The 26,927-nt window shown below is 44.9% G+C and overlaps 2 protein-coding genes across 4 annotated transcripts in view; both read right to left on the bottom strand.

Moving 5' to 3' along the window:
- CPNE1 (copine 1) overlaps nt 1–24,616 on the bottom strand; it is a 36,942-nt gene extending 12,326 nt beyond the window's left edge. The window contains exons 1-3 of one of the 2 annotated variants that reach the window (XM_027902824.1): nt 24,541–24,616; nt 994–1,122; nt 339–518 (exon numbers count right to left, since the gene is read on the bottom strand). In XM_027902824.1, the coding sequence (XP_027758625.1) occupies nt 339–518; nt 994–1,122 (309 nt within the window). In that variant the 5' untranslated portion in view covers nt 24,541–24,616. Of the gene's footprint in view, nt 1–338; nt 519–993; nt 1,123–19,990; nt 20,085–24,540 lie in introns of those variants that run through there. The other variant, XM_027902823.1, reaches the window with a different exon arrangement.
- On the bottom strand, nt 15,490–24,623 carry RBM12 (RNA binding motif protein 12). Of its 2 annotated transcripts, none has more exons than XM_027902820.1 (2): nt 24,541–24,623; nt 15,490–20,133 (listed from the first exon to the last, which is right to left on the bottom strand). In XM_027902820.1, exon 2 carries the CDS (start codon nt 20,109–20,111, stop codon nt 17,472–17,474), a length of 2,640 nt encoding a protein of 879 aa, XP_027758621.1. In that variant the 5' UTR covers nt 20,112–20,133; nt 24,541–24,623; the 3' UTR covers nt 15,490–17,471. The 2 variants fall into 2 exon arrangements, with proteins under 2 accessions (XP_027758621.1, XP_027758623.1); XM_027902822.1 differs by lacking the exon at nt 24,541–24,623 and adding an exon at nt 20,563–21,238.
- Between the last annotated feature and the right edge of the window lie 2,304 nt (nt 24,624–26,927).

The following is a 26,927-nucleotide window of genomic DNA, read 5'->3' as shown; positions in this document are numbered from 1 at the left end:
AGTAGTCTTTTTTCCTCAATTTTACTGCCTGATGGCCCCTTGTCTAAAGGAAACTCCATGAGGGCTCTCCAAGCTCTCTTGCTTCCTTACTCTCAAACTGCCTTTAGTGCTACAAGTGCCTCCTAAATTAAGCCATGTGTATTTCTAACCTTTACTTTGTGATTGACACAATGATTTTTCTAACTATGTTCAATAGTAACACAAAATTAACATGTTTAACAGTGTTTTCAAATTTCAATGTGTCAAAGCCTTTGATAAAGCAGATTTTCACCTAATTTTTCATAATAAAGCCAAGTCCTGCTGCTACTTTGTAGATCACTTGACACAACTCCACATACCTGTCCCAGCGTGCACTCAACCCCTCCCAGGTAGTCATCATCATTTAAATCAAAGGTCTTGTTATCGATGTCATACACGCCGAATTTCAGCTTCTGCACTTTCTCAAAGTAGTAATCCACAACCAGTTTCTTGCAGAACTCGGGGTCTTGGCAGTTCTTGATCCTCTCCGTGCGATCCAGCTGCACAAACACACAGGAACAAAGCTGCTGATGAGGAAGAGGAAGCACCTGTTCTCCCACACGGCTTTCTACTTGCACTGGGTGAGCACAGGCATCAGCAGGGCTACACAGCCCGCACCACGCCTCGTGTCTGGAGATGAACGGGGCTGACCAACGGCTCACCAGGATAGGAAACAGCACTGGAAAATAAACATTCACGTATGGGAAAATTCTGACAGTGAGGGGGAAAAGCCGGTGAAACACTGTATTCTGGAGCCTGAGCTCTGGGACAGGTTATACTGTAACAGGCAAACGAACCTCCCGATGCAACCCTGAGCAAAAGAGCGAGCGGCTGATGAAACCACTGCAGGTTTGAGCGCGGGCAGTGAGACTGCCCCCACGACTGAAAACCCGAATCCAGCGTGCCGAGCGCTCGGCTGGGAAAACCTGCGGGACGGAAAGGGGGAGACCCGGCGCGTTCGGGGGCCGCTCTTACCTCAGCCCAGCGGCCGCCCCCCGCGTCCTGCAGCAGGACGCAGAGCGGGTCCGACCTGGAGCGCAGGTCCTTGTCGAGGAGGCTGCGGCAGGACACGGACAGCTCCACGCGGGACACGCAGGAAGCCATCTGCGGGCAGAGCAGAGCAGAGCGGAGCGGAGCGTCAGCGGCGCGGCCCGGCCGGGGCGGGGCCCGCAGTACCGGCACTGCGGCCACGGCCCCTCCCGCCCCCTCACGGGCAGCGCCACACAGAGCCCCGGGCACAGAGAGCGCTCCGGGGCACACAGAGAGAGCCCCCCCGGGGCACACACGGAGAGAGCCCCCCCCGGGGCAGAGAGAGAGCCCCCGGGGCACACACGGAGAGAGCCTCCCCCGGGGCACACACGGAGAGAGCCCCCCCCGGGGCGCACACGGAGAGAGCCTCCCCCGGGGCACACACGGAGAGAGCCCCCCCCGGGGCACACACGGAGAGAGCCCCCCCCGGGGCACACACGGAGAGAGCCCCCCCCGGGGCACACACGGAGAGAGCCCCCCCCGGGGCACACACGGAGAGAGCCCCCCCGGGGCACACAGAGCGCCCGCAGTGCCCCGCCGCGCCCCCCGGCTCGCCCCGCCGCCGTCACTCGGCTCCTCTGTTCACCTATTCCTGCCGGGCTCTGCCCGCCGCTCCCGCTGCCCCCGCAGGGCCCTTCCCTCCGTCCCGGTGCGGCTCCTCCAGCACAGAAGCCCCTTCCCCGGGGCCCGCGCCCCCAGCCCCGCGCAGGGACAGGGACAGGGGGGAGGCCGAGACTCGCCCCGCGCGGTGGGAGCTCTGCCCCTTCCTGCCTGCAGGGACCCCCTGCTCGCCCACGGAACAACGGAGCCCCCGTGCTCTGCCCTGCTCTCTCCCGATAAACCCTAACATCGGCCTGGCGCAGGCATAACTACGTTTTATTGCACATGACACTGCAGACGCCTCTGTTCGAGGAACAGCGCTAGTTCTCAAAACAGCATTCAGAAGATAAACCTTCAAGCACCAAAACATTACAGAGACTGGACAGTTTGAGGGCTCTAACAAGTGCTTTAAATGGGAATACTTCATAGAGAAGTTCCTTTCGAGTTTGGAAAATAAGCAATTATTTGTTTGGTCTTTCTAGTACTCGAGTATCCCATGGCTTTCTCATACTTCCAAGGTGTAAATATTTATCTTGAAGAGATGAACTTTTACTGCACAACCTTTAATCCCTTGGACATCCCAGTCTGCAATCTGCCCTGGACAGATGTTAACGACGTCACTTAATACACCAGTGCACGGCACTCGGATGCTCCAGCGATGGGGCACCACAAAACCAGCGCTCAGTAAGAATTAGCAAAGCTTTAGGCAAAGACAATCATAGTTCAGCTTTCAACTGAAAAACTGCTTTAACGCCAGCATTTCCAAAGAGGCTTGTTTGAAGGAGTCTGGTCAACTGTTCAAATTACTGGCTGGAGCCATCCATCTTCCACTCAGTTGCCTTCAACCCCAAATAAGATTCACAGAAGAAACTATTACCTTTAATAAATACATTTCTCCTAAAATCTCAAGTCACAGGTACCAGGTTTTTTCTTCATCCACACATGCCATTCCACCGGACCAGCTCACATCTCACACAGCCTCAAATCTGCTGTTCCACACGACCCTACACATTCGTACAACACCTCCTACTTGACAACAAGGAAGGCCAGGACATCCAGTCTGCGTCCCCTGCCAATGTTTTGCCTCTGTTTTCCTCTACTACAGCAGAGATTTCTATAGTAGCAGGAGGCACCTTTCCTTTCCACTAGAGCTGAAAGGATCAGGAGTAAAGTTAACCTCAAAGAAACAGCTCCCCATAAGCTTTAGATCCCTAATCAGCTGTGGTGCCTTTCTGTGAGGAAACCACTACTGCAGGTCTCAAGATGCACTCAGAAAAGGCCTGTACATATTTACTCCATGTTACAAAGGATCCAAAAAGGAAGAGTTTGAGATGGGAACTGTTAAACCACAGAGTGAAGCCAGCAGGTGAAGGGATGCAAGTTCTCACACCCAATCACCTCTCATCTGCTACCTGAATCTCTTCTCCAGGTCAGGAGCAATGAAATCATGAAAACACTCCATTTTCAAGGATTTGGTTTTCAGTACCCTAATACCCAGAAGGCTGTCTCATCCAACTGGTTTGGATTTAGTAATGTCATAGGATTTCCCTTGAAACTCTCGGGCAAGTTACAAATCACAAGGAATCCTTTCCTGCTGTATCTCCCTGCTGTAGCTGGAGATCAAAGGCACTGCTTGGTGCACATGACAACCAAAACCCAAGAGAGCACAGCCAGGTCAGCTCTTGGGAGTGGCTGAGCAGGAGCTGTCCTTGGAACCAACTGTATTCCTTCCTCGCCAACTTAGGGGATAACAAGAAAGTGGATTTAACAACTACAGACCAAATCCTTACAGAAAGAAGAGAGGGATGGCTCCTTAAAGAGATTCAGATAAAAAAATTCATATTTAATCCAAAAACATCAGTTTGAACCTCAGCCAGCACGTGTTTCTATATTACTGCCTATGGATGTCCTCAAAGAGCCCACACAACCTCCGTTTCACTTCATGGCTTTCCAAACACACTGCATGATGTTCTCCAGCATCAATCCATTCCCTGAATAACACCAGAAGAAAATCCTCATCACAGACATCCCAGCAGCAAGAGCAAGGAGCAGTTGGCCTGTTAAGATACAGCATCTATTTCAGCCAAGCCTGAAGATCAGCTTAGCCTCCACTTAAGCAACTTTGCCCAGTTACCCTGCTCCTGCAGTTACTGAGCAGCACAAATCTCTGGAAACCTGCCTGCATCTGAAAAGATCCAAAAAAATCAAAAGCCTAACGTATTTGCATCCCCAAACACATATACAAAAAAAACAAGTGGAAAGAAAAAATAGTGAAGTCCTTCAGCAATTAGGAAAACGAGCCCCAACTTCAGTTATCAGTGATTTTTAAACAGGATTTCATTATGATAATATGGGCTCACGTTTTCTCTTTTCTTCCCTAAGGCAAGATTTCTGGAATTTGCTTTCATTTTCACAGTAAACTGTAATTTACTATAGTAATTGCATCTTTCTACAAAAAAACTGAATAGTTTATCTTAAATGTATCAGTTGACTTTCATCTCCACCTCTCTCCACAAAGTCCCAGTTCCCTTCCTCCGGGAGGAGTGACCATCCCAAAAGCTTTGAAAACACCAGCAACTAATCCTTGGACTTAGAAACACCCCATGGCTACCCCCCCCCCCACCCCGTTCCTCTTTGAGCCTGTGATGCTTCCTTCGTGTTCTGCACTTGCACACAACCCTGCAACAGCATCTTGGCCCTTCATCACGCAGAGCTGCCCAGCTGGCACGTGCCAGCACAAGCACAGGGCATCAGCACGGTGCTCACCGCTTACTAGGGCTGGGCAACAGCCACACCACTGGTGGTTACCAAGCCCAAACAGTGCACAAAGGCTCTCAGCTCAAGGCTAAGCACATCAGGTGTAACTGAACTGAAAGAACTCGGGGATTTATTATTTTTTATTAACAGCCTTCCTTTCTTCCTCAGCACGCGCTCAAGAACACCGATTGCATTCAGCCTGCACGTTCCAATCGACATTTCAAACCACATTTCATGTTGTTTCCCTGGGTTTTCACAGAGCACACTTATTTATATCCATTCATACACACAAAATAAGTTTAGCTTTTAGACTTGCAACAGTATTTACGACAAAAGAATATTTACATTTGTTGCAACATTCGATTTTTTCTATTTTCCAACTGTTCCACAAATTCTAAAATGCATTGATTTCTTATTTACCCCTCACAGCCACCATTGATAACTAATATTGATGTCTACTATTTGAACCTTCTGGTTTACAGAAGACAGCGAATATTTCCCAAGCAAAACCAGCAGATAAAGCAAACTGCTTTCCATAAAGGTATCACATTTCATTTATAAAGGATTCATTACAGATCAGTTGCAATAATGACAGTTTAACAATCTCCAGCTTGACTGCCACTGGCAGATTAAAGTACAGCACGGTCTGGAAGTCACAGAACTATTCTAGACACAGAAATTCAGTTTGCCAAGTAGAAATGAACTCCAAAAGTGATAATAAATTCAAACTCTGTTTGAAATATAGAAAGCAGAGCTACTGGGTATATCCCAGCACAGTGGGTTCAAAGGAAAAGGCAGCACGAGCAAACCAGCAGGTAAGTGCTGTTGCTCCAACAGCCTGTAAAATCACAACTGAGGTTATGTTACACCCCCACAATCAACAGTTCCACTGACAACAGGCACTCACATCTGATGCAGTGCTGCCCCAGCTCGGGGAGCTCCCTGCTGAGAGGCATCGCCCGCGAAGCTTCATCTGGAGATGGATTCTGTCAACTGCTTCCTCAAGGGAAGTTTGCAAACCTCAGCTTCAGATCCATCAGACACCTCTGGTTTTCCCCCTTTAGTTAGAACTGCACATGATAGAACACCACATTTTGAAGAAAAAAGTAATGCATTACCCATGTTATCCCTACAAGCTCCAAAGCAAAATGCTATCCCTAGAAATCTGCAAGCACACACTTTCACTGCCCAACCACGATGTCATTCCCACTTACTCAAGTACAACACAGAATGGCTCCAGACTAGGTACACTTTACGTGCCCAGACAACCACACTGAGGTTCAGTTTAAAAAGTTAAAATCATTTTCACTGTGCATACCACCCTGTAAAGATGATCATAAACTTCAACAGCTGTGTAATACACACAGAAAGATAAATCTCATCTTTTCAACAGAGCTGTTCTACACCAAAATGAAACACAGCAGTACAAGGAGTTGGTCCTAAATAATCAAAGCAAGCCCAAAAAAATGCTACATTCTAGGAAAATCACATAGGACACCTATGCTACCCATTCAGAAGGATAAGAAATTACCTGCTACTTCCTCAAGTTTCTTAAAAGCATTTCAGAACTTCCAACCCTTTTCACATTTTTCATGTTTCTGCAGAAAAAGCAACTTCCTCTCCCACAGAAAAGAACATTCTCCAACATAAAGAAAATCAACACATAGACAAGTCTGATATTAAATTTATTATTCCTTCAGTGATTCAGTTTAATCAAAGCTTAAAAGCAAGTTAAACGTAAGAGAAGACAGTACTGTACACCTATGGTTGAAGAAAACTCCAAAACAAGAGTGATTAAAGGTTTTAACCGTTCTAGTTCAGAGCTTTGGAGAGTCCTGCATTTCCCCAAAATGCCACATATGGGTACCTGAAACATAAACTTCTCTGTACTTACCCCTCATGTAGGAGTGCCACCATTTAGTCACCTTAGGCAGGTGAGAATTATTGAATCACATCAGTTGTTTGGTTCACTTCCACCCCTCAGGATGCCTGAAGGCCAGAGGCTCCCCTTGAGGCTGGGAGGGTGAGGTGAAGACAGTGAGCACAGAAGGGCACTGTGACTGGAATCACCCCAGCAAGGCCGCTCACACAACCCCCTGAACCACTCAGAGCGCAAGAAAAACCTCACAGTTCATGGCATCAAACACCATCAGCAGTTATTTTTAGTAGTGCCAGGAGGGATGGCTTCTGGAGAGCAAACATCAGCACCCCCCCTGCACACAGCCTGGAGGGTCAGCCTGGTTTTGCCGCTCCGAGATGAAACCCAAGCAAGGATTCAGCACAAGCAAACCTGCAGTTTGTTCCTCTTTAATGACACAGATAAACTCTCATCAGCTACAGAATGCTGTACAGGATTCCCCACAGGCTCTATTTCAGTACACATCACACATGGGACATTAAATTCACACCTTGGGTAACTCAGGCTCGAGGCTTTAGTGCAGGTGCTCCAGGAGAGCTGATTTCCATCGCTGAGCACTGGACTGGGCACAGCTCCTGCCCCACAAACCCTGCACAGACATCAGCAATCCTGCCAGCAGCGGGTGCCAAACGCAATTCTCATCATCTGGGCCTTATGCTACCCAACAACACAAGAACCAGCCCCAACACACGTCACAGAGCATCCCGGGCCATTAACCTCGCACTTCCCAAAAAACCCTCACGGCCCTTCGGCCTTGCCCATCGCTCAGTTTAATCCCACATCTTGCAGCTCTCACCCAACTTCCTACAAAACAGTTTCTCTCTTTTCCTGCTGTGATCCCAGAATGTGCAGAGCAGCAGAAGCTTTTTTCCCATTACGGGTTCAATTTTGAGGGGGCACCCTGTTACATTTTGGGGTTTGATATTACAAAGCTGCTCCTGCTGCTGTTGTATTTTTATCAAAATAAAAATTCTGATTTGATCCTCCTTTTCTGAGGCCAGTAAGGGTCTAAAAGAGAACATATAGCTGGGTTTGTACCACTAGATGCACTAAAATGCATCTTTATTTTAAACTGAGATTAATAGAGTCTAATGAGAAAGACCACAGCCCACAGATTTTATTAGTCAATAAAGGCTTTTTCCAGCACACCAGCTCTTCCATGGGCCACAGCGCCTCATCCCACAGCATCAGAAGCTCTGCAGAAAATATAAATGGCTACAATTTTTTGTATCATTTCATTATTTCTGGGGGCTTGCAGTGGGGATGGTTAAGATCAGCATTACTACAGGTCGGGACAATCACTCTTCTCCATGCTGTGTACCAAGCTGCCTGCCACCACACAAACAAGAGGGTTAATTAACTTATTACAAATTTGGCATTTAACCTGAAACAAAAGGCATCTCCTAATTGTTATCAAAGAAAAAGAATGTGAATACTATTGACACCTTTCCAAACAAACTGCTCTGGCAGCTGGATTCAGTCCTGCCACACACCTCGGGGGCTGCAGAACTCCCAGAGGTACAACTGGCTCTGCTCACCGAGCTGTCTGACTGAGGAGGCAAAGCTCCCATTTATAACAATAAAAATAACAAGTTTAGAACAGTTTTAGGAAGAAAAAAAAAAAGCTAGAATAAAAAAAAAATCACAAATGGGATTGTAACTTCCAGCAAAAAAATGCAAACAGGAACTTGAGTGAATTCATTTTCTTTCCTGCAGCTTTCCCCCCTTAAGGAACAAAAGCCAAGGTTAAATACAGGAAACCAGGACCTTCTTCTACAAATTCACCTTTGCAGTGTTCCACATTCACTATTAACTTATACAGCATTAATACCCCCCTCAGTCATAACCAACAAGCTCAAAGAAATGTCTGTGCATGCCTTTACTATATATATATATTCCCCACTTTTCTGAGAAATAAAAACCTGATAGGTCAGAATTGAAATAATTTCAAGTATCGGTTTGGAACATACTAAGTTACAAAGAGGTTCAAATTAACACCTGAACTTAAACAAAACCTGTTCTTTTTTCCACCCTCTTCATGCAAAGAAAACACATTTCAAAGTTCTTCACAGTATTAAGTAGCAGAATATCAAACCCCATTTTCTTGAAGTCAGTCACTGGATTTAAGCTGCAATCCTAAAGGTGCTCACTGACTTCTGCCAAGATTTTTTTTTCCCATTCCTTTCAAATTTACTCAGCCACTTTTTCTTTCCCTTCACCCACCATGATGTCTCAAGTCATGAAAAGCTTGCCATACCTTCTTGGTCCTATTCCACTTGCTGAACGATCACCTGGAATGGCTGAGATACCCAGAGGGATTCTTTAGAAACTGTTCTCAGTTGCCCTGCAGTTATTACTGCACAGTGACAACTCTTGCCTAAAAAAATTAGTGAGGACATAAAGCAGAAGTGATCTTTCAACTTCTCACACTTTACAGAATCACATTATCCCTTCACATTATATAATTCAGCCTTTCTTCTCTAGGGACTTTAATCTTGAATCTAGCTCATGAAATATAATCTGGAAAAAATACCTCCATACTGCTTCTGCAGTACTCCCAAGAAACTGATTTCTTTGATTTATTCAGTGCAAGTTGAAGCTTCCTAATTCCAACATTTTCAGTTCTTCTTTCTCCTTTTTTTTTTTTTTTTAATCCACACTCCCATACTATTTTTCTGCCACTCTCACCATTCGTAGTATGAACATCCTAACTTCTCCATCCTAATGTGCTGCAGAATAATGATGCTTTGAAACAGAACCGCCTAAAAAAATCCACCACCGAAAGCCCTGACATGAAGGAAGTCGAATAAAGGAAAGGATAAGGCAAGGGCTTTTAAAAGCTGTTTTTTCTCTCTCCCATCCACACTAACAACAGAGCAATTTAAAGGCCACAAAGACCAAACTGACCTGGTGTTCCCTTTCTGCTCTGTTCCAGATGCCAGTGTACCTTCCCAAAAGCACAAACCCATCACAACAATGCATTCAAGCCACTCCACTTGTCTCAGAGCCAAGTGGGCCAAAATGACCACACAACCTGCCTGCATTAAGGGAATTTCCACAAATGCCAGCAGCCAGCTATTTCCTCGAGTGCTTCTTCCATGCCTGCTGTCCAGCCTGTGCACTGCGATGCCTTACAAACTGTACCCTGAAGAAGCCTCTTGTCAGTAGGTTTGGATTTGCAACAAAGCTGTTCCCTAGCCCTTGGAAAGCATCCATCTGCCAGCCAAGCCCCTGCAAACCCCTACAGCTCCCACCAGCGAGCATCTTCCTTTTCTCATAGTTCCAACGATTTTTTAATAAATACAACCCAACCGAGGCAGACAGAATTCTCCAAGCACCTCTCTGATGAAAAACCCAGAGTAGTAAATTTAGCAGCTGTAAAAGCAGGAATTAAATAACATTCACTGTAAGCAGAGAGAGCTGGAGTTCCCCCCCTGAGGTGGAAGCTGGGAATCGTGTCCCAGGCTGCAGAGCAGAGCTGCCCGCAGCTGGCAGCAGCCGGGACACACAGCCCCGACTCGGCACCGCCCCTCGCTTGTTCAGCCCTTCACCAAACGGCTTCTCTGAGCACCTGACGCAGCACCACAGGGCTCTGCGACCACAGAAACAGGAAAATGGGACCTGGGAGCTGCTCAGAAACACTCAAAACCCCCCAGGTTCTTCCTACCTTTTCAAGCCTAAAGAAGGTAGAGGGGAAGGTTAAACACTACCCCACCCACCCTGCCGTGCAGAACTCACTCACAGGGACTCCTCTCGCCTTTCACACCAACAATTAAATGATCCTGTGGTCGTGTTCACTCACGTCACTGCACTAAAATAGTTGGTATTTCACAGAGATATAACATTATCTGCAGACTCATTAGGAGTCATGGGAAAATCACTATTTTGTTCAAAACAAGGCACTTTAGTTTTCAGAAAACTTTTTATTGTTGCTGCTTGAAGCTATTTTTACAGGCCTAACTGATTTAATTAATTTAATATAAGAAGCAGCACAAGCCATCCAGCAGAAGGAAAAGACAGTCTTCTGCTCCTGGAGACATTTAAGTAGCCAAATATTAACTACTCGTTCAAAGAAATAGCACGGCACAGTGCCTGTGCTGCAAAGAAGTGCCTGAACAAAAATACAGTGCCAGTTATCCAAAGGAAGGGATAAATGTCCAGATGACAAAAAAGGCCTTCAAAAAATTCAGGACATTTGTGCAGCAGGTCATGGTGTATGTAATTTTCCAGATATACTTGAAAGGCTTTTTTCTTTAAGAGATGCCCCCAGTTTTAAATGCTTTATATACACACTGACTTAAATGACAACAACTACAGTTGTCTTTAAAAAACTTATGAAAAAAAAGAAAACTTATCAAAAGGTAGTCTGATTTACAACCTAAGAAAACACACATTCGTGCAGGGCTCAAGTTTAACTGCTTAACTCCTTTAGATCAATTACCTATCTCACACCATTCCGTCATTAACAACTGAATTTACATTTCAGAGCAGTTAAGAATTTAACTACTTAGCCACTGGTTCATTGTGCTCTTTTTCACACAGGCTCAGATCTGAAGTTTCTGAACCACAAACGTTCTTCATTAGATGAGGGCAGCACTTGGCTGTTTTCACCATGACTAAAGCTCAAAGTTTGGCCTCAACCTTTCAACTTCAGCCCCAATGCCCCTTCCCTGATGTTAATGTTGATGCACCCTTGAAGTGAGGATGGGAACCTTCTGCCACTACCACACTGGTTACTGGGAGACAAACTCGCTCCAACACCCCCACACTTACCTCCTGAAAGCACTCAAGTCTAGATACGGAGAGAGCTCGAAGCACTATTACAAACACTCCATTTACTCCTGTGGCTGGACCTGCAGCACAGAAGGCAGGCCCTGCAGCAGTGCTGGAATGGAGCAGGGGAATCCCAGGCAAGTGTAGCAGTGACATTTAACAACTCCGCCTCCCCTCCTTAAGGAAGGGCTTCCCGCGCAGTCAAGGAACTGCCAGGGCCTAATTTTACTTTAAGTAGCCCCTTTGCTTTTGTAGCTGGTTGCACTAGTGTTGCTCAAGCACATGAAATTTTTTAATTCCGCTCTTGTAAACACTTGCCTGATAATGAAACAGCACCAGCAACCATCATTTTCACTTTAGAGTTGACACCGCTGTTCAAACAAGCAAGGACTTTCCACATTCCATGTCCATCTCCCCTCAGAACAAGCAGCAATGCTTTGGTTATATTGCTAAAAACCACGATACCTTTGTTTTCATCCAGTTTCATAAAAACCTCACGTTATGGAGAACATTTTGGCAAATGCCACCACAGCAAGGTCACGAAACAAAGAGGTGATACACCAAGGCTTCCAATTTTACTGACAGAGGTCTTGTGAAATTCATCATAAAAGGCACTCAATCAAAATCACCTAAAAGGATTTCTTCAAGTAGTTTAGGTGCTGACTGTAGCGCTATTTTCCTCCCCTAAATCTGCCTAGAAAGCATTTCTACGCTTGCTGCTGTCACACAGAGCAATGATACATCCACACAGTCACATCTAATGGCAAACAATCAACATGAAACGATTCGTTCCAAACTCTGAACCCGCTGGCTGGAAGTTCCACGTGCCTTCAGATGGTCAGACACCAGAGTGGTACCATCCAACCCATTCCTTGGTTAACAACAGTGCAACTGCAACACAAAGAGCTGAGGGAATCACCAGCCTTCCAGAAGCAGTGACCAGCACAACAAGCCAAGCTATGCCAGCCAGAAGAGTTTTTTAGGCAGGATCAATTCCTACTTCCCCCATGCAAGCCTTACAAATCCTTACTTTTCAGTTTTAAGCTTCACAGGGAAATTAAACTCCCACTGCAGTGCCCACTGCAGCCCCTGAAGTTATTCCTGGCTGTGATCTATGATCAACCAGGTCTAATTCACTGGTGATTCATAGCAAAAGAACTCTCAAAAGCTGAGGAAAACCAGTGGGGCTGGTGTAAGAACAGCAAATACAGTTACAAAATTGATTTTGTGGAAATCAGACTCGTGTTAAAAGAAAACACATTCCCTGTTTCTGAAAGCTTACTTTAATATATTTGGGAAGCAACCAGTAAGACCATTTGAACTTGAGGCTGGAGACATGAGAACACACGAGAGGGACTGACACAAAGGAGGAAGCTCTGCCTCTGCAGAAGCAGTAAAGGAATTTGGGTCAGAATTCACGTGGCTGCTTCTCCCCAAAGCTGCCATGCTGTGAACATGGACACACAAACCCAGGAGCAGGAGAACAAAGGAAGCTGCACAGAACTGAGCACCGGCAGGTGAGAAGAGTCCCAGCCAAACCATCCAACACCTGAGCTCAGGGCGGAGCTACAGAAAAGGAACACTCCAAGGGCTGCTTTTCTTCCACAGGTACTGACACCCAGGAGGGAAAAGCATTCAGGTCAAGGAGGTGGGGAGCACTAACAACACCAAACATTCACGTAGTAACAAAGCTCCAAGAAAATTACCAACAAAGCCACCTGTACAGAAAACAAGCTCCAGTTATACCCACCTGTCACGAGATCGGGAGAGAGCAGTGGGCTCCAGCACACAGCCACAAATCAATGTGCCTACCACCAACCAACAGGTTTGCTGTGGGAAAGGCAAATCTTTGAACCACAATCACATTCTCACTGCCAAAAACAGACAGGAAGAGAACACCTCGAGGTTACTCTTCCCGCAGTAGCATTTAACAGACACCTTCCCTTCCTCTTCCTTCAGGAGAAAGGGTCATTTGCTCTGGACACAAACTCTAGCTCAGTTTTCCCAAAGCCACAAAAAAAAACACAGCCACAGAACAGAGGGGAGCATCAGCAAACCTGCAAAGGAGCAAAAACGAGCAAATGTAATTCGGTATCTCTGCCTCCAGGCCCAAGCAGTTTCTGAGAAACCTTACAACAACAGAATTGAGCATCTCTCATTTTCTTTTGAAACACCTGCACAACATCTAAAGAAGCAAACTGCCATAAAACTAAATTCTGTATGTCTCTAGCTAGACTCAACCTAAATGCTTCCTAATACATCAGTCCAGTTTCAAAACTGCTGCTTTCCAACCGATTATCAATATCAAAACTAGTGCTTTCCTTGCACTGGACTCCATATTAAGCAGGAATGTCCTTTGGTTCAGGGTCTAATGCACGGATCTGAGTAATCAGCCTAAAGCAGCTGCTCTCAGAGAGCGGTCTGTTCGGCACCCAGAGGCTGTGAGTGGTCCCCAGCACGCAGCAGTTGGTTCTGGGGCTCAGGAGGCCAACACTGGCCAGCGGTGCTCGCTGCTGACCGACCCACTGAGGGCCAACAGCACCACTGCAGGACACTGAGGAGGAACCAAATACAACACCTGCAGTCATCATCACACCACCCGTGTGCCTGGGAACGGGAAACAGCCTTTTCTGGAGAGTCTACAGTCTTCAGTGCTCCAAAATACTCTTGGCAAAGCAAGCTGCTATTTTCACACAGCACAGGCAAGGACTCCAAGGGCAGTCAGCCACGAGGGACTGACCAGCAGGTCTGTTTTTCAGAAGGCAGAGCTTCAATGTCACCTGGTGCACAATTACAGTCATTTCTGCATCCATCTTCCTCTCCACTCACCACAAATTCAGACATTCAAGGAAAACACTGCATGCTATGAAAGGAATGCTACTTTAAAAAGCATCCTTCAAGTATCTGTAAACCCACAGAGCCTCAAACCTCTCACAAATCTACACTTAAAAAATAGCAACAATTCTTCAATACAGAACTGGCTTTAACGCTGTCTGTGACATTACAGAATTAAGTTGTGTTAACAACAATAATCTGACTGCAACGTTTATGTGTAACTGCTGGAAACTTAGTAATTTTAAGTCACGCTTTCATCTAACTACTGAAGTTCTTTCACGTAAGTCACAAGTTTATCATGGACTAATTGCATTCATTTCTATTTAGAATGGGACTGAAAAAGTACGTTGAACAGAAATCACATTGAGACTGTAACAAGTCACCACTTACGTTGTTTCAGCAGTAGAACTCAGACACAATCAGTTACGGAACTGCTAAAAACACCAACTTAGCCATTTACAGAACCACAGGTACCTTCTCTCCATCACTGGAAGCCATCGGGACATCAGTGTCACCGAGAGTTCTGTTCCCAGGAGGCTTAACAGGACGTCACTTCCTGACACTCAGAGAGCACCGAGGCCAACACAACCGGGGATGTGAGCAGCATCCAGGAGCTGGTTCTGTCTGGTGCTGCCTCTCGCCACCAACCAGCTCCAGGCATACACGGCAAGGGCAGTTGTGCACCTTCCACCGGAGCCAGGACCTCAGGTCCTACTGTCCTACTCCCCAAGGCTGTTCATGACCACAGACATGTGCAAAGCGAGCAATTTCATCAACTCCAGACGTGCAGTCTGTTCATATATAAGGGCTTCTCTCATAATTTAGCTCCACGTGCAGTTTTAAGGCTGCTTCTCACATGAAAGCAACTTTTTACAGAAAACTGCTTTTATTTGCATCGACACTTGACAATGACCTTTTGTCCATATATGCTTTAAAGAGTCAACCATAACTACTCGGGTCAATGTACTGCTTCTCATACCTACAGAAACTCAAAATATGCTCGGACTTCCTGGTTTTTTTTCCAAGAGCCCACTCTCAAGGAAGAGGGCATATTTACTACCTAATTTATGCTAAAAGATGAGGAGCATCAACTGCTTGGCAAGATGAAAAACCCCTTCCCCACCCCAAATCCTCCATTTAAACATTCCATCAACGTTCCCAACAGCAATGGCTGTTTGTATGGATTTGCACTTTTTTTTTAGCATTTAAACATCTTTAGTCCATAGAGAAAAATTCAGAATCAGAAAAGAAAAGCTTTCCAAAACAAACCTGCACTTTCAGCAAGTCCAAAGGAAGAGGCACACAAGTATATTCCACAGCATAGGCCGGGTCTAACCCAAGCACTAAAAGCCCTGGATCCACGACCAAGAGGATCCCGACGTGAAATCAAAGACAGTAACACAGAACTGTGTCTCTAATTCCAGACACCTGGAGTTTAATTACATTTCACAACAAGGCAGGCATTGTTGTGATTCGTTTGAAAAGCAGTTACCACCAGTTTTGGCAGATCAACACACACACTAATATCTTAAATCAATTCTGTGAACAATGAAGCCAAGTTTTCCTTTTCAGTCATTTTATTCTAATGTGAAACATGAAAAAACAAGCACCCAAATAACTCCAATATAGTATGAAACTTTAATAAAAGTTGCTTAAAAAACAAAGAGCAAAATTTTAAAAATAAACTGAAAGACTTGACTCCTAATCACACATCTTTCTGACATCAGCAAGAGTACTTTCAGACTTTCAGAGGGGGGGAAAAAAAAAAAAGAAACAAAGATCTGCTGTTGAAACATCACTCCCAAAGACTGTTGAAACGCATAACATGGAGCTTCAGAGACAGACAGTTTTATTAACAGGAGGCTTAATTTTAAACAGTATATACAAATCACATGACTTTTCAAAAGATGGGACCACCTAGTAATCTGTCAAAAGAAAATTATGCTCATGAATTACAGAAGCATCTGTGTAATGCAACCGCCTCTTTATTGAAGTACACCTTTACACAATCCTTCCACGGATTCCTGTACTGGGAAATCCTCTCGGGATGCAGCGCTGCACAGGTTTGCAAATCTCTCCTACACACCACAGGAATAAAACTGTTGCCACTTGCACCTCTCAATTTTGCCTGCCCATACACTTCAGTGTTCCATGATATGCAACACCAAAAGGCACTGTTTTTCTTGGTCAAAAAAAAAAAAAACAAAACCAAACCAAAACAGGTTAAGTTTTACTATGTTTAAGTACAATGATTTGCAGGGAATAGCAGGATTTTTTTCCAGGCAATACCCAAGTCTTAAAATTTATCATAAGCCAAGCGAGGATGAACCAAAGAAATTCTACTTTTTACTTGAGTAATTAGTCCCTTTCCATTTCTCTGTTTCTCCATGGAAGGCTTCACTGCACAACAAAGAAAATGGCAACTCTTTACAGACTTTGAATACAACAGCACAACTTTATTGCAAAAATATATAGTAAACTCAGTATTTTCAAGTTTTGGAGAAAAATAAATTTTATCTCTGAATTCACCCATAGCAGTAATTCACAACAGAGTTGCTGAAGATACAAGTTTCTTTCATTATAACCTAATTTAAAACTTTATCTGGACTCCAATCTTCAACTAATAATCACCACTTTGGTTCTCTTAACAGAGACTCTATGTAAGGAGTTCAAGAGACACATGAGAAATACAACATCAATATCCAACTAGTGTCAAAGATCCTTCCCCAACTGATTCGTGTGATCCTAACAAATCAAGCTACTTAAACAATAATGATTATTTTCAACTGGAAACGTTTTAAGTGTACTATAAAACTCGTATGATTTACGTTTGAGGTTAGCTATACTTGTGGCAAAAGTCTTATTCTGCACAGTTATAATTGCAATATATAAATAACTAAAGGTTATACCACAAAGAACAGCTTGAATTTTACAGAACGATTCTGCTCATACTCATAGGAATTAGTTTGGTAGACACATCAGCAAAGGGCATAATTCAACTGTTCATACAGTGAAAATCTTGGAAAAAATAAAGATACATACACAAAACAATTAATCTGTGTACACTGAGAATTCAGTTGCAGAATAAAATCAGGACTTTAAACAAAGCTTTGACCTGTAAACAAAGCAAATTCAGCCAGCTTTTAACCAAATCTAGAAATAGCTATCTATTTTACAATGGCTTACGAGAGCACCCACTGAAGAGCTTCACTGACTTCACCTACTTCCCTTATCCAAAACTCTGTCCAACCCCTCCCGGGTTCCGATAAGCACCGTGTCCAGGAGAGTTTACCAAACTTCTACGGTGAATAAGAATCTGTCCAGCTTCTCCGCGTATTCGCACGGGGAAAATCCACTGCACATCTCTCCTCGCAGTGTTTCTCACGTCATGGCTAACCCAGTGCTCTGCCTTATCAAAACCAATCTGTTGTACAATTTAAACAATCCACAGGTTCTATCCTGGAAATACTATAAAAACCAATCCAGATGCATTTATCACAGCACTATGAATATCTATTCTACAACTACTTCAGATGAACAGCTACCCTAAAACAAGTTTTACTTTTCTGGAGCCTATAGGTCTGTCATTTAAATCAACAACAGCTGCCATAGCTTCATCACGAGACTCAAATGCAACCATTGCTTCTCCAGTGGGCATGCCCTTCTCATTGTATTTTAAGCACACTGAACCGGGGATCACTTGGTAACCATAAAAGAAATCCAAAATTTCATCGACCGAAACAGTAAAGGGCATATTCTGCACTTTGATGACAGTTGGCCCTGGCTTCCCAGAGCCCGTTCCAAAACCTGGGGGTCCACTAATATGTATGTTTCCTGGTCCGGGCCCAAACCCCGGAGGTCCACTTAAATGTCCAAGACCGCCAGCAATGCCTGGAGGACCGGCACCAAAGGCAGGGGGCCCACTTAAATTGCCAGGACCATTACCGAACGTCTGAGGGCCCCCTGCAAAACCTGCCGGCCCACTCAAATTAGCAGGACCGCCAGCAAAAGCTGGCACCTCGATACTTGCACCGGGTAAACTACTGGCTGCAACTGCAGGTATTCCTGGTCTAGAATCAGGAAAGCCACCGATCCCGGGAGGTGGCAGAGGGGGACCGAACGTGCCAGAGCCGCTGAAGTTACCGGGGAAGTTGAAGGGAGGCCCATTGTTTGCTTCTTTAGCATTTCCCCCCAAGAAGGCATGCTCATCCCCACCGGGGCCCGGCGCTCCTGGCACAGCCGCGTTTCCTTGCATCGGGATTTTCAGGATCTTTTTCCCTTGAGATGGTGGGTTTCTCTCGATATCTCTCATTTCTTCTACAGTTATCAAACGCAAATTAACGTCTCTTCCGTTCAGTTTTTTACGGTGCAAACGCTCTGCCTTACGAGCATCATCTTCAGCTTTAAACTGAACCAGAGCTTGGCCTAAACCTTGCCCATTATTATCAACAAGGATTTGTACAGAGCTTTCTTCTACTGCCAGTCCCTCTAGAAACTGCAGGATTTCCATTTTTGTTATGTTGTATGGGATATTAGATATATGTGCGCACAATTTTGGCAGGCCTGGTTCTCCCTCAGCGTTCATCAGGATTTCTCTCTGGTCATAGCTGAAGTTCTGCAATCGTTTCCGAATCAGATCTATCTTTTCTAACATCGCCTTTTTAGTAATTGGATGAACCTGAATAAAGCGATTCCCTATGTACTGCTTATGATGGCACAAAGCTGCTTTATAATCAGCCTCGTTCCTGAACTCAACAAACCCCTCTCCAATTGCCTTCCCATTAGGTCCATAAGCTATATAAATGCTGTCTTCGACTATATCCAGCTTTTTAAAAAAATCTATCACGTGTTTGTTCTCCGATTCGAAAGGGAGACCTTTCAAATAAACACAGAAACCGTGCTCGTGGGGAGATCTCGACCGTGACCTTTTCTGCCCACCGGGAGATTTGGACCTAGGGTGAGGCTGGGGAGGAGGATGTGCCTGCCCAGAGGGACCCATGGTTTGCTTGAAAGTTATGTGGCCTCCAGCAGCCACCCACTGCCTCTCTGTTGCAGGACTAACTTCAACATAGCGCTGAATCATCAGCATTCTGTTTCGCTTCAGTGCTTCAAACGTATCTTGAGGAGAAAAAAACTTAACTAGTCCATTTCCATTATTTCGACCTACATGATCCTTCAGCATATGGATCGCATCCACACGGAGCCCAAGGAAAAAGTCTTTCACGTCAGATTCTGTTGCAGAAAAGGGCATTCCATGTACGCTGACATACAAGTCATCGGGATTGATTGGAATTGGCTTGACACTACCTTGAGAATTCATCTGGATAGGATTTACAGGATTCATGGGACCGATAAACAATGGATTCAAGCCGCTGTTCATATTCACTGCTGCTCCAGACCCATTCATTCCAGTGGGTAAGGGTGCTACAGGTGGAGGATTCATAGGAGGCATTCCTGATATGGGAGGCAGAGGGGTCATGGGAGGCACAGGGGGCACAGGGGGAATCGGAGGGACTGGAGGAACAGGAGGCAGTGTGGGTACAGGAGGGGGAACAGGTATGGGGGGAATAGAAGGCATTGGTGGCAAAGATGGCATAGCTGGGATAGGAGGGATTGGTGGAGGAGGTACTGTGTTCATTGGGGACGCTGTGCTAGGTATAGTCGAGCTAAAGGTTGGACTACCAAAGGTACTGCCAAGATTTGGAGGTGCAGTCCCCATACTGGCAGTAGAAAATGTGGATATGTTTTTATTGCTCTCATGCACTGTAGTAGAAGCAGTTACTACACTAGGAGAAGGGTTATTAAAGTTAGGTACAGTAGTAGGTAAGTTAACCCTGCCACTCATTCCAGAACTAGGTGGTGGTCCCGACCTGCTCGCGTTCGCCGGTGGCATATCTAGATTGGCAGTTTCGAAACGCCTACGACTGAGCTCTATCATGTTCTGCATTTCCGTTTTACTGCTCAGCAGCAGCGTCACTTTTGACCCTTTAATGGTACCACCTGTGCGCATCATACCAAGCCTTGCATCTTCATCAGTGGCAAAAACGATGAAAGCCTCACCCAGTTCACCCCCTACAATATGCACGCCCCCATCGGGAATGGTCAATCCAGAGAAGAAGTGGCGAATGTCCATGGTCCCCGCCACAATCGGGAGACCTTGCAAGCGGATGACCACAGCCATGCTGCGCTGAAACCACACACACCTGCAGATGAGAAAAGGCAACGGCCATGTCAGACTACTGTTCGTGACACCATGCAAGCACCTACACACACCAGCTACTGCATTTGGTTATACACACCTCGTAACATCTTGTAAAGATTAAGCATGTTTATATTCCAACTTTCTTATTCGTGTTTACTTCATACAGGCTGAAGTATTAAACATTTACCAACACAATCAGTATACATTTTGCACTAGAGGTTCCAAAATAGTTGTTATACTAAGACCCACAAGTGTCAGTTAAAAAAAAAAACAAAACAAAAACAAAACAAACAACAAACTAACTAAGGAATATCAAAAACCAGAACTATTATATCAGTAGTTCAATATTTAACGGAATGTAAGCAAAATGAGTATTTTAGCCAAGCAAACAAAATTAATTTGCTATACACTGATATGGTATCCACCGTACCTGACAAAGTGACTGAAAAATTCTGCACAGCTATGGGAAGGAAACAGTTCCCCTTCATTTGGGGAAGGATTTTATCTCCTGCCAAGTGAAGACAACTAGAAACGTAAGATCAGGTCGGTTATGAACAAAACCCCAACATGGACAACCAGCAACAGGGAGACTTACAAGACATCCTGACCGTATCCTACTGGCCTGACGTTTGATTCCTAGCAAAGGCAATGGGTCCAGGGGACCTGTAGCTTGCTAACTGTTATAAACAAGCCCCAGCCATTCTGTGACTACACACACCTCACCTAAATTAGATTAACATCTATGCATATCCTAACTAAATATTTGGCCTTTACAACTTCCAAAAACAAGGTCTGATTTTTTCAGTAGTTGCAAATAGAATTCTGTATAGCACACGACACCTTCCATCTCAAGCACGAGAAAATGACTTTAACCTCTGCAGCTGGCATAGGTGGAAGCTTGAGATCAATGCTTAACAGCAAGATCTGGACAGTTAGCTTGTACAAATTCTATAGAAGTTTGAGGTCATATCAGAAGTTGAAGACGAACAGGATACTAAATAATTGTCATTCTAGACAAGCATTGAGTACAGGCTGAAATCATCATATTAATATTAGCAGAGTTCACCGGGAAATCTCCCAGCCTAAACTGTCAGCAACAGCACCTTGTTCCACCTGAGCCACTTTGTCTCTGAAGCTTCATAGAAATGGTGTTAACTAAGCACTTGAAATCAAGGATGAACCAGATCATAGAATCACACAACTGTTTAAGTTGGAAAAGACCTTTAAAGATCAAGTCCAACCAGCTGTCCAATTGCACACCACGAGGCCATTTGCCAAAGACTCCTGGCCATTCCCAAAGCTCTGGCCAACTCCAGTCAGTAACTATCCCCCAGTAACTCACATCCAGCTGAGATCACAGCCCAGCACACAGCCCAGCTCCGTTTGCCTGCCCAGGTCTTCCAGTCGCTTTAGAGCAGCCACGTCTTGAATGACTCAGTAAAGCCACAATTTACCCAGGTAAAGGCTGAAGTCAGCACTTAATGAAAACAAGAGTAACAATTCTTCTACGGGGTCAAGAAAAAGTTCTTTTGTTTGCATGATGGAACTTCAGATTACTAAATTGGGTCCTTAAGTGTTTTACTGACCAATAAACCAGAGCTAACCCCTTCAACAAACCAACGAATTCAAGCAACATCCTGGGGTATTACAGGGCATTGCCCCCCAACTGGCTGACACGAGAGAGACGTGTTGAGGACCTTTCTCCCTCAGGGAAACAACAAACAAGCCCGTTCACATCAAGTCAGCTCCGCTGCTCTGGCCGCTGCGCGTGAACATCCAATTCCTCACTACACCATCTTGAGAGAGAGACTGCAACTCACAACAGACACTTGAAGAAACAAAAAAACCACTGCTAAGAAAACTTCTATTCCCCCAAGGGCAGAGAGCAACAGAAAGGGCAATATCCACTAAGCCTCAGGGCTAATTCTTTTGAAAGCAACTTGCCCATCTCCATGGTCAGGTAACAGAAGCAACATCCTTGCATTTATCTGTTATAGTGGCAGTTACATTTTAACTTGAAAATAAAATTCGTTACCCAATCATTTACTAATGACAAAATAACTGACTTGTGTGAAACAAAAACACAAGAGATCAAAATAAGCACTACCTATGCTACATAAACATCTAAGAAAGCACCTAAGGCTTTTTGCACTGTTTTAAAAAGCAGCGTTTTACAACAATTCTGTAGTTTTATTTTAAATTGCCACAATTGATGGTAATGTCTGAAACTGAAGTTAAAATGACAATTCTGCTTCCTTTACAGAAGCCACACCAAAGGGCAAGGTAAGGCCAAGCTTGATTTGTTGTGCTCCAGGATGGCTTTTGAATTAGACGATCCTGAGGCATGCAAGAAGTATAAAAGCATCCCTGGCTTGGCACCGACACTTCTGAAACTGAAATACTACCAAGAGCAAATCTTGCTAAGAGCTTTACATTTTTTTCTATTACCTGTTAGATATAGAAATTAGCTTCAGAAATTTTTATGTATTGGTAGTTAAGACATTTGAAGTTTCTTGTGTTAAATGGAAGATCACTTTGAGCTATTTCATTACTAATGCAAAAGGGAGGACAATCTGGTACGGCTGTTGGTTGAACAAGGGCAGCCTGAGAAGGTGTGTGGACTCAGGTCTGCTGGTTTAGAACACTTTACATTCTTTATCAGAACTGACACCTGCTAGATAACTGCACTTACAAATGATTTCAGGAACCCAGCCCAGAAGACAAATTAACAGATAGTCATAAAAGAGTTCAAGCAGTCTGGGATAATGCAAGTGTTTCATTTTTGCACTCAACTCAAAACTTCATGGCAAATGTCCTTGAAGTTTTGCTACCAAGTATTCTATTCAGGTCCACTAAATCACTATTGACAAAAAAATCCCAAGAGCTGCTTTAGGCACATGGTCACTAAAAAAACTAGCTGCAATGACTTCAGTGCAGTTAGTTCCATGCACAACATTAAGCAAAGGCTTGCTATTAAGCAAGAGCTGACAGTATCGTGGTCTGAATAAAAAGAATTTTAAGGACTTGATTCATCAAATATTTTTGGCAAAGGAATATTCTGTCAACACGTAACTGCCTCGATCTTCTCAGGATTTCAGTGCTTAGACAGAGTAGCAGTGTTGCTTCTGTAACCTAAAGAAAAAATCTCAAGGACCAAAAGGGCCAAGTTTTACATTTCTAAACACAAGCAGATTTTTTCCAAAATGCACTTAGGAAGCAATAACACACTCACTCAAATTCTCCAAGTCACGAAAATGCAAAGCCTGTTCAAATATTGCACTGCTCACTTGCAAAGACCAACACCTGCAGAGGCAACACCAACTTCAGACACAGCACACCCGTCCAGCGGGCACTGAAGGCTTTTTGCGGGGCTGTCAGAGGTGTCCTCAGGCTGCCTGCTCTCCTCCTGGGGCACAAAGGCACTTGGAGGCAGAAGTGGGGTTTGTTGTGGGTTTGTGTGTTCCATATATCCACGGAAGCACAAAATCCTAGAGGTGCACTATGGACATCCCGTCCCCGTTAGCAGGGCGAGATCAAGAAGGGAGAGAGGAACAGGCTGCTGACAGTCAACCTGACTCAGCTCAGCTGGTGAGCATTAACAGCATGCTTATGTCTTCACAGCAATAGCTTTAAAAATGTTGATGTTACACTGGGAAAAAAGTGTAAGAGGTGACAATACTACCTCTTCCACCCATGTGCTAGTCAGTGAAGTAACAAGAATTTGGGTCATATGCATAAATTCATAAGCATGCCAGACCAGCCTTTTAAGATGCATGAATTTTTCAATGGAAAAGCTGAGAAGATTCACCCCAGTCCCCAGGGAGTATTAAAGTACAATACCCACATGGTACAAATACACACAAACATATTTGGCAATTCTTGGATAAAGACTAAGAACTGCAGTAACTGGAGGAGGAATTTTAAGTAGGAGACTGTCTAGCAGAAGTTAAAACTGCAGACTTCAGTTTTGCCTTTTTAAGGCTCAAATCAACCTGTTAGATTAATACAGTCAACTCTGAGCCAATTTGAAAGTATTCAAGCCCTTTAAATGCTGCAAAACCTAATTAGAACCAATTGATGTTCACTTCTACACTCCAATAGTTACAAACGTGCAGACCTGTGGCCTGCAGCAAAGTAACTGCATTTTCCAACAGTGCAAAATAACTGGGAGAGTGTTCCAGGCTACCACGTGCTGATGAAACAACAGAACGTTACTTTGGCGGAAAATTCTGTTTACAAGGAAAACATTGCCAAAACCACCATCAAAGAGTAAGTCAAAGTAAAGAGACAGGCTATAGATTATTTGACCCAAGTCTTTTGATATAAATTCAGATTCCCAAAGCTTCAGGTATTTCTTAGGATATACTCAATATGCATATAAAGAAGTCTTCAATTCAAAGGCTCTTACCTGCAAAGACAGATGTTTTTTTCTTAACAAGTAGCAGAAGCCAAGCCAATCCTGTGGGCAACCAATTAAAACCAACTTTTAGACTGCAATAAAGAATAAATGGAGGCAAAAATCAATGCAGGCAACACAACAGCAGTAACAGTCCACAAAGAACTGTATATACAGAAAGTTCAAACCTGCGACCACCACAAGGCACTCCAGCACACAAGAACCACGAGGGTGCATTTTCTAGACCTTCTCCCTACGTGACTTGTTGGCGACTGCACTGCAGAGCTTTTGTACGGTTGCAAGACATAAGTATGTCTTCCACAAAGAATATAAAAAGAACCAGAAAGCATTCAAAGAGTCTTTCCAATTTTCCCATGACCAACAGGCGAACAAATCTCTCTTTCAAAGGCAAAGAACGAGAATTAGTACTTGAAAACCCTGAATTTTAACAAACCCCTTCTCCGTCAATGACGATATTCCTTCCTCCAACTGTGCATCTTCTTACTCAAACAAAGCAGCATAAGCTGTACCTCAGGAAACCTCCCTGGAGTTGCAGGTGACGAATTCTTTAAGAGTCACACAAGCTGATGACACTAAGTGACATTTCACAGCCATTCCAGGCAGTCGCCTCCACAGAGCACACAGGAAGAGCTCCCACAAGATACTGTATTTTCAGTTGTAATCTGCCATTTCATTATCCAAATCCTGACCAAATGCCCATTTTTTTTCACCCCTGGATAAAAATTATCTTGCCAGGATTACAACTCAACAGAAAAGCCCAACACTTTGAGTGGCAATACATGGATTTTGTATTTAAAGATGGGATGGAAAACCTTTGCTATTTCATTGCTTGGTAGATCACCTCACACTAAAATAGTGATTCCTTGGAAAACCGTCCAGGAACAAATCTCACTAGGAACAGACAACTGCCTCCTCCTCACACAGCCCAAACAAGCTGGTTTCAGTTGTTAAGCACCATTACCAGAGCGAACTTGGAGCAAGAAGTACTAACAAACCCTCAGCTCTCTAACAGAGGGAATTAAAACAAATACAGATATTCACACATCTTCCAGGACATCAACAACAGGCTTACGAGTCAGAAAGATACAACTACACTCTACAGACTTATATTAAAATGGCAAATGCATTGAGGAAAATGAGACTTTTTTTTTTATTAGACTTTTAAGAGAAACATGCAATCCTATATTAGAAGGATTCAACTATACACTTTCACCTACAGCAGTGTCAAGCAGCAGTTTACAAAGAAAGAGAACTGTAACCACCTGAAAAACAGTTTCATGCAAAACCACACCTGCTCCGAGAAGCAGATAAATCTCTCATGCACAAGGAACTTTCCATTTGGAAGAAAAACCCAAATCATTGGACGTATTTCCCGTACAGCAACCACCCTGTTGCATGTGTTGCTCTTCACAGCACCGAAAACAAGCTGAAGATTTGCATGGACTAAGACAACACGAACAAGACCAGGCAGCATTCCCAGAAGGTGCAAAACTCCACTCCACTGCGTTTAACCTCTCCACCGAACACCACCTCCTTTTCTTTGCAAGTCTCAAATATCTCAACTTTAAAAAGCCAACCATCCACGGCTCCTGCAGGTAAAAACACCCTTCCCAGTGAAGCGAATGCACACGAACACATTACCTGGGCCAGCACCGGCCGTGCAAAGGTGTCCCCACGCAGCGTGGACACCCCACAACGCCCTGTCAGCTGCACAAGAACCAGCACCCACCGCACACAAAACCACCGAGGAAACAACCTGAATAGCAGTTCCACCAAGGAAACAACCGGCCGAGTGTTCTGCCTAACCCCAGCAGACCAAGGTGGGGAAGCAAATTACGAAGAATAATAGGTAAGTTTAAGAGTGAGTAAAACCAGAGCCACGAGGCTCCTTTTTTCGAAAGAAAACTCACACTGCGACCCACTTGAACGCTACTTTGGGCTGGTCTTTTAGGAAGGGCGGGTTTGGGTTGTTTTTCCTTCGGGATTTTTTTTTTCCCTTTTGTTGGTTGCTTGGTTGTTGTTTTTCTGTTCGCTGCTTTTATTTTACAAAGCTGATTTGCACTAGCAAAGGAAGTGAAGCAGAGGAGAGCGCTCCGTTACTGCGCGGCAACTTCGCTGGCGCTTACAGGGCAACCCAGCCGGGCGGGGGCAGCGCCGCGGGCACCGGGGACCTTCCTCCCGGTGTTCGGCCCGTCCCCCGGGGCCGGGCGAGGCGCCCCCGGGACCGGCCCCGCCGGGGCCCCGCGCCCCTCCCGCTCCCGCCGCTCGGGGCCCCTCCGAGCCCGCCTCGGGCCCCGGCACGGCCCCCACCGGCCCCGGCCCCGCCGCAAGGTCACTCGGCCGCCCCCGCCGCCCGGGCCCGCGCTCGGCCCGCACGG

The sequence above is a fragment of the Empidonax traillii genome, unplaced genomic scaffold, assembly GCF_003031625.1.
Source record: "Empidonax traillii isolate 1590-97213 ecotype Southwest subspecies unplaced genomic scaffold, ASM303162v1 scaffold911:size244615, whole genome shotgun sequence".
NCBI lineage: Eukaryota > Metazoa > Chordata > Aves > Passeriformes > Tyrannidae > Empidonax > Empidonax traillii.
The sequence above is the reverse complement of the archived record's forward strand: the minus strand, read 5'-3'. Positions and strand labels throughout refer to the sequence as shown.